Source organism: Ctenopharyngodon idella, chromosome 3 (genome assembly GCF_019924925.1).
Source record: "Ctenopharyngodon idella isolate HZGC_01 chromosome 3, HZGC01, whole genome shotgun sequence".
In the NCBI taxonomy this organism is placed as follows: domain Eukaryota; kingdom Metazoa; phylum Chordata; class Actinopteri; order Cypriniformes; family Xenocyprididae; genus Ctenopharyngodon; species Ctenopharyngodon idella.
The window spans coordinates 25,627,547-25,636,451 of record NC_067222.1 but is presented as its reverse complement, the minus strand read 5'-3'; the positions used below and the strand labels follow the sequence as shown (position 1 = coordinate 25,636,451).

The following is an 8,905-nucleotide window of genomic DNA, read 5'->3' as shown; positions in this document are numbered from 1 at the left end:
CATGTGACACTGAAGACTGGAGTAATGACGCTGACAAGCTTTGACATCACAGGAATAAATGACATTTTAAAATATATTACAATAGAAAAGTTATTTTAAAGCTGCAGTTCGTAAGTTTTGCCTCTTCGACACAATCTCTGTTTGAAACCTGCAATTATTATTTGTGGAATTATCATCTTTACATGGGTTGTGTATCGGCACATCTCCTCAGCACGGATGAATCTAATGTTTGGTGTCAGTTACCACATTGATGTGACACTGTACTTCAGAATCACAGATTCTGCATCTTGGAAGTATGACCAAAATAAGAATTTTCACCAGAAAATGTCATCTGAACAAGTAACATGTCTGCCACTTTTGTTCTGACTGAAAAAAAAAGCATTACAATAAATCGCGCTGCCAATGTGGATTAAATCTAACGATCGCTTAGCTCAGATCACGTCAAACCTGCATTTTAATCTGGGACTAGCTTAAGCCTTGTCTGTGAAACTGGGAGTATATGTATTTAGTGTGTATTAGCGTTACCTGTAGATTTAAATTTCTGTAGCCACTCCGCAGTCCAAAGTCCAAGTCCAAAGTTGTCGCTGATGATTGTCATTTGGACCTTTCTGGATTATTATTATTATTGTTATACTTTGTTCTCAGATTGTTAATGTTAACACCATCAGCACTGCGTGACTATGGCCCGGTTTCACAGACAGGGCTTAGACTAAGCTCGTTCAAACCTTTATGGATTACAATCCACCTTAAAAATGATGTTTAATTATTGCAGCTGCTGTGAGAAAAGGCTATAAATGATCTGCCATCTTCACGTGTGATGTACCCTACTAGCTGGGACTCCTTCTTCATGTAAACAGACGTGACGTAATGACGCAAAGACGAACGGCTGCATGCTCGAATTTCCCGCGGAAACCCACCAGTACCAATTTTATTATAAAACATTATTACAAGCTTACCGTTGTGAATCGGGCTAAGGTAAGGAGATAGTTTTGAACACTGGCTGGTTATGTACTTGCTCAAAAATTTATTTTAGATCATTTTTAACCATAAAAAGTTACGGACTGCAGCTTTTAAATTGTAATAATATTTCACAACATTACTGTTAATACTGTATCTTTGATCAAATTAATGCTGCCTTGGTGAACATAAGAGAGAGAAAAAAATCTTACCCACCCAAACTTTTAAGTGTATGTCCTTTGATTTTCTAAAAATGTAATACAACACAAGTATTAAAATAAATGACCTGGACACATTTTTGATATCATGTGGGCTTTATAAATGACAGACATCATCTCAGTCAGATGTTATTTGACATTAATGTGACAGTAAACACCCAAATTCTTTGACCCAAACTATATTTCCCACCCCCTTGTCTCCCCGACATTCACATTACCTGTTCCTGTGAGGTTTCCACCAAAGAAAAATTGTACAGAATGACACCTGTTTACACAAATATAAAATAACCTCCATTTTAATTAACACCTACCCACAATATTAACAGCAGTAATAACAATATTCATGAACAGGGTGTATTATTGGGTGTGATGTGTTCTTAATGAGATGGTCAAGTGTCTTTACTTTGACTTAAAATGATTAATTCTTCATTTATTGAAATATTTATTTGCTTTTCTGATCATCAGTGGTGCTTTTCTCAGCGACTGAGATCTGTATTTTCCCAGAGTTTCTACCAGTAGAGCCTATCTCAATGGGACGTGTCCAGTTTCCAGTTTAGAAACGATATACATACTTTTCTCAAAATACACAACATATGCATCAAACACACACACACATACATACATATATATATATATATATATATATACACACATACATATATATACATATATATATATATATATATATATATATATACACACACACACACACACACACACACACACACACACGCACGACCCTGGAGAAAGGCCCTTTTAGGACCAAGATGTACTGAGCTGACAGTTTTTAAATGAATAAAAATGCGTGGAGAAGCCAGCAAGGGGAGTGAGAGAGTCTTCAGTTCTATGTTGGTGTAAACTGAGGAGGCCTTCGCTTTTATAAGTGAGTTCCCATTTACATTCTCTTTTCTGTTTTGTTCCGTTTCCTGAAGCTCTCTTTGTTAGCTCAAAATGCTGTACTGCTCTTTCAGCTGAGTAGTTTTGCACTTTTTAAAAAATCTTGCTCACTTTGGAGGTTTAAGATCAATACCCCCCATGTGGTTTCAACCCATTTTATTGCAGATTTACTGCAAGCTAACACCAGATTTCACAAAAGAAGATATTCTGAAGAATGTTTCAACTGTTTATCCATGTAATGAAAGTCAGTGGTCTCCAAAACAGCTTTGGACCCCACTGACTTTCATTGTATGGACAAAAACCACAAAAACAATTATTTTTCAACATATCTTCTTCCATAAAAGACATAAAGGTTTAGAACAACATGAGGGAGAGTAAATAATGGCAGAATTTTCATTTTTGGGTGAATTATCCCTTTAAATGAGTGCATTTAATTGAGATTTGAGGCTTGTGGGAGTCATGGCTAGAGAAGGTGATCACAGCTAATTTTCAACAGCAGTTGTGTCACAGAATCCTTTAAAACATGACTCCATGGTGGGGATACCAATTTAAGACCCGAGCCCGGCAGGCAATGTGGAGCTGGGAAGAGAGTAAAGCGCACTGATCAAAGTTAAACTGTCTCCAGTGTGTCCTTCACTGGCTCAACACACCTGACTATTTCCTTTACTGCTCCCTTTCTCTGGACTAAAGAGATAATACCACCTTTCTTCACAATGTGAAGAAAAAAAAACTTTTTTCTTTCTCTCTCTCAGTGCAGGGTGGTGCCGTCCGTCTCAGTCTCGTGGATGGTGTGGAGGGGCCGCGCATGAGGCGGCAGTAGAGGAGAGGCAGGGGATGTGGAGGCTCCATTCTTGGCTAAGCCACACGAGTGAGCAGCACATTGAATCTGTCGCAAAGTGTCTACCGCTTCTCCTTTCGCGTGCTTCAACAGGTCTGCCTGGCCCTAAAAGATAGAAAAAAAGAGAAGTTTCATTACATTTTTTAAAAATACATAATAAAATATTTTGATTTAAATAATAATAAAAATGTTATAAAATACATTCATAAATTAATTAAATAATACAATCATATTTTACATAGCATGACTATAATCGCAAATAAAACACCCTATGACCAAAACCTGAACTGTTCTGCAATGGTTCTGTTTACATAGGGGTCAGATGACCGAAGGGTCTGCACAATAGAAACAAGAACATTGGCCATCACGCCAGAACAAGATGTGCAAATATATTTAAAGTTAATTTTTAATAAAAAACAAAACATTTTTGACAGAAGTGCTAAATGAAAATACTGAGAATAAATCTGTCATATATAATCCTTATATGCGCTGTAAGGATCCAGCCTGCAGGGGGCAGTCTAACACAAGGTGGCACTGCATGCACAACACAGCACAGCTAGAATACTCCCAATACCGTATGTATATCAACGCTCTTCCCTTCGTCTCTTTCTGGAAACGTCCCAGAGGGGACTGGATGAAGGGGACAGTGACAGTGTAAGTGGATGGGGCAGAGAAGGGAGGGGTAGGAGGATAAGGACAGTATGTCTCCTCATCCTGTGTGTCGCTTAAATCAGCGTGCCAGCAAGGGAATTTATAAGCTTGTATATATGTATTTATATGTGTGAGAAGACATTTTGAAGGGACATAATAAATAAATGCTAATATACAAGGACAAATTACCAAACCATGCAAACCTTCACCTGCAAAACATGCATAACCACACATAAATTTGGTTTTTATCTCTCTCACAAGGACACTGGTTCTTCCCAGCCTTGTTTTTTGACAAAACTAGCATTTTCCCTGTCAAATGTCTGGAAAAGAAATGATTAGATATGATCGAGTGAAGCTTATTTGTCTATTTCAGCAGTTAAATTCCAAATGTAACCAAAATAATTTCTCAAAATGACTTCCTTTGAGTTATCATTTATGATTCAAACATGAACCAGCTGATGAAGTGCTTTCGGGACATGGAGGAAAACTGCATCATGAGGTCACCTAGCGTTCCTATTGGACTACCAGAATAAAACAAACTTAACTTTACTCAACATGACGAAAACTCCCAAGTAGAGCACTGCAACATCAGCTGCACTGCGTTTTTACTCATTCAGACTGCAGTGACGCTCTTTTATGCGCTCTGATGTGAAACAGACAGGACAGGTGAGACTAGTACATGCGGCTGGATACTTTTCTTGCATGTGCTTCAGTATGGATTCTCGGAGGACACCTGCATGGGTGCCCAGCGCTGAAGAGGCTCCTTGACCTGGATAGAGGAGTCTTTTGCCATAAATAAGTGATATATTTTAAAACGGATGAATTATGCATACGGGCATGACGCATATAGACTCTTAGACTGTGAGGAGAAGAGAGGCTAAGAGCACTGCAGCGAGACAAGGTGGTACATACTTTATAAAGCCTGGGTGAAACACTTCTATGTACTGGGTGACAGTTTGATGTCACTTTCTGGAGTCAGGACTCGTCTAACTCATCCAAATGTGTCACAAGGTCAAATTAAGCATAAAATGAAGTGGTCTTATGGGCACAATGAAGCACACAGTATTTCAAATGAATAATTAGTAAAAAGTCCTTTGCTCAAAAAAACATACCAACGCTTGCTTACTTGGCAAAAAAGGCCACTTGGGTTTGATATTTTGCTGTGTAATTTAGAGGTTGTCAAACTGGTGCTTACAAATTGCAACGGGTCTATATAAAATTTAAGAGGAATATACACACACACACACACACACACACACACACACACAGTGTTGGGGTAACACATTGCTTTTTCAATTTACAACAAAATACCATAGTTACTTTTGCAAATAAGTAATGCAAATTACTTTTTTAAAGCTCTCCTGTCCCCATGTTGAGAGAAATAAAGTGCAGACAAGGTGGTACATACTGTAGATCTAGACTAAATGTGAACATGCATTTACTCACCTCACTTGCACAAAAACATTCAGTATTACTCAAAATGAATAAAAACAGTGAAATGCAATCTCAGAATTTTACGCAAGTATGTAATAATTAATTATATTAACACAAATATACTTTATGTAATCTCACTTTATTAACCAATGTCTTTGCTGCTGACCTTCAATGATCTAATTCAACCATACTAATAGGCAAAAATTACTTTAGATTAGATTTAGAAATAAGAGTGAAATAAGAACTTTCATCTCCTGTATCCTATTCTTTTTTAATCCAGAATGCACTGTAAACCGCAACGCTCAAAATACTTAATTGGTTTGAGTAGGACAAACTTAAATTGAACAAATTAGTTCAGTTAAATTAACTGCTGTTAGTATTTAGAACTTTCTTTTTCTTTTGAGTTCACAGCACTGACATTCACAGCACTTTCAAGTAAACTGAACTGTTTCATTGTTTTGAGTTGTATGAATTCATTTCTTTTAATTTAGACTAACTTAAGTTTAACTGAAACTCGGCTGGGATTTCTATTTCCCAGCATGCTTTTCCCATGGCACTCGAAAGAGGGAGTAAATGCTAAAATTAAGTGTTATATAATGTTTTTTTGTGCAAGATTAATGGTAAGGGAGATTTAGTAGTGATTAATGTTTTGTTATGCTAATTTAGAAGAGTTTCTGTTAATGTGGGTTTTTGGAGAGTTACTGAATTTGTGACGCGAAATAAAATGGACCGAAAATTGCCTGCTGAATATTATAGGTTGTATTTTTAAACAGAATGAATATTTTGGAAGTGAAATCTAAAAGGTGAATATGGATTATTGAATTTTTAACAATGAAAATATGTGTGAAATGTTTTGAATTGAAATATTCACAGCTTAAATATACAACCATGTTGAATTTCAGCCCATAAAAATATTTTGCCCATGCATATTTTTTTCAAGTAGTGCAATTCAGATACTTTTTGTTTCAAAAACATATGGCATTATTTTACTTTCATAACACTATCGGTCAATAGTTTAAAAACAGCCGACAGTCAGGGCCGATATATCCTGTCAATCAAAAGAGGGCAGGAAAATGCACTGAATTTGTACTTTGTGTAAAGAAAATGCTAAGAAACCAGTTTGATGTTCAATATCAATAGTAATTATATGAATTAATAACATTCAGAAAATTTAATTTAATCTTCAGAATTTAGTTAATGTGTGTTAATATTAATCTAAAAAATGTGTTTGTTTATAACTGATACCAGTTACTCTGAAACAAGTGGATGAAATGGAGAGAATAAAGTTTTTATTTGGATTTCTTTCAAAATATAATAATTAAAAATATAATGATTAATTATTAATTATAATGAAAGAAGGTATAAAAAAAGAAGGTATAAAAGGCAGAACCCCCAAACTATTGGTATCGTTACTGGTACTGGCAGATACCACTCTGAATAATCGGCTATCAGTATCGGTGGAGAAATGTATTTATCTGTGCATCTCTAATTTATAATATCACATTAATATTATAATAATATAATATAAAATTTTTTCACTCAGTATAAATGGGTTTTACAAATGAATCTTTATACAAGAAAAGTACCTGCTTTAGAGCAGGATTTCTCAAACCTTACCTAAAGTATAAATGCAGCAATATATTTTCTTGTATAAAGATTCATTTGTAAAACCCATTTATACTGAGTGAAAAAATATTATATTATATTATTATAATATTAATGTGATATTATAAATTAGAGATGCACAGATAAATACATTTCTCCACCGAAGTCATACATTTCAAGTTTGGCTTAAGAATGTATATAACTGCATTCAGCCCTGTTTATGTGCAACGGAAGTAAATAAATCAGCTCATGCACACTAGGACACACAAACGGGAAGGTTTATGTGAGATACACAGTTCAATCCCTTTTAGGCCTCTTTAGTGCTTTAGTCTTTAGTCATCTAATTATATTAAAGGCTTAATTAAGACAACAATCTGCCCCACACTTGTGCAACATACCTGTTCTGCAATGGCACACAAACTTGTTTTCACAAAAAAATTAAATACATAAAATATCTATTAAATCTACTACAAAAATATTCTAAAATCTAGAGATTTCAACAAGAACAAATTGCCATTGACAGTGCAATTAAATCCACAACTAGACCAGAGACCCATCCGTATTGTTGTTCCGCAATTTGACACTTTCATTAACACTATCGCACACTAAAGGTGACATCTAATCTTTGTTCCCACTGTGTCCGGTTTATCTGTTTACATAAGTATGGACACAATTAATCTGTTAGAAAACATGGCACTTTAGCAAAGCTTATCTTATCATGAACACCATAAATATATCAACACATCTGCAGAGAGATAAAGAGAGAGCAAGCGTGACTAAACAGAGGGGGGAGAGGATATTTTCACTTTATGGTGATCTTATGTTTTAGCCAGGACTACATATAAAAATGTCTGATTATGTTGTTAGCAATGTGCACAAATTAACTATCACAGTATTGGTGGGAAAATGGGTAAGACTGGAAAGGTTCTTGAGCATCACTGCTGGTTAATTCTCTTTCTTACTACTGTATGTTTTATATGGTAGCTGACTGCGGTTTAGAGATACACAATATATCGCAATGCATTTTAGTATTCTAATGTTCAAAAATTAATAATATATGTTTATACACACACACACTACACTTTTAGGGCCATATTTAATAACAGTTTGCACCAGTGGAAACCCTCTTTTGACATTAAAAAACTATTGTCAGGATTAACTAAAGACAAGCAGTGAAATATTTGCAATGAAAGGCGTGGACGGGTATTATTGCGGCTGACTTTATTGCATACGCATTGGTAGGAGTTTCCCTTTCAGACGCAAAATTTATGGGAGGAGAGTATTTAAATGATGATATACTACATGCGCTAGTCAAGTTGTCTTTTTCATGTCTTAAATTAGAATAGGATGATATGATGCTCAAGAAACTATTAGTAGTAGTAGTAGTAGTATTATGTTGAAAACAGTTATGCTGCTTAAAGTTTTCTGTGGAAACTGTAATACATTTTTTCAAGACTCTTTGCTGAAGTTAAAGTTAGAAAACAGCATTTATTTTACATGAATTTTATGCATCTTTGCTTAATAAAAATCCCCAAAAAAGTCTTACTGACCCTAAACTTTAAAACAGAAGTGTGTGTGTGTGTGTATATATATGTATATATATACACATACAGTATACACTGTATATATATTTTAATTAATATGGAGATCCTTCAATATGGAGATCCTATATTAAGGACAATACTATACTTGTCTAAACATTTGTATGAGCAATAATATTAAACATTGATATGAATGCAATTTGCACTACACTGATTTTCATGTCTTTCATAATAATCTACACATATATTAATTTTTTATAAATGATCATGTTCCATAATTCCCTGGCTTCATAGTGCAGTTTATGGATCATCTACATTGTAAGGTACACAACGATATCAGGACAAAAGCTATTTAATTGTGGCCTTGACTAGCATGAAATCTGATTGGTTGTGGTTGAGCTGCCTGCCGGGAAACACTTTGAGTAGTAGCACTTAAAGCAAACCTATTAGCAACCCTGTAATGATTATCCCCAATACAAAAGTGTACCTGGTATATACATCCCTCAGTCCATAATATAAAGAAAAGGTACAAACCTTTAGCACAGTGATGTTCCAAGCGTAACTCTCCATGGCCTTCTGTAACTTCCTCCCTTTCAATCCTTCTCTTGCCCCGATTCGATGCAGATCCTCATGAAAATCCAATCCTGAAAGTCCAATAAAGCAACATTTGTTATAGTATTTATGAAAGATACAGACAATAATTCCTAGCCAGCATAACGTGAATCTTGAGAATATGCTTTGTAAAAACATATGGGCAAAGACAT

At 35.1% G+C, this 8,905-nt stretch overlaps 1 protein-coding gene across 1 annotated transcript in view; it reads right to left on the bottom strand.

The window, feature by feature from the left end:
• Positions 1–1,252: 1,252 nt before the first annotated feature.
• Positions 1,253–8,905, bottom strand: part of plcl5 (phospholipase C like 5) — a 71,831-nt gene continuing 64,178 nt past the window's right edge. Inside the window, exons 5-6 of the mRNA XM_051887512.1 lie at positions 8,676–8,785; positions 1,253–3,015 (exon numbers count right to left, since the gene is read on the bottom strand). Of these exons, the coding sequence (XP_051743472.1) occupies positions 2,821–3,015; positions 8,676–8,785 (305 nt within the window). The 3' untranslated portion in view covers positions 1,253–2,820. The remainder of the gene's footprint in view (positions 3,016–8,675; positions 8,786–8,905) is intronic.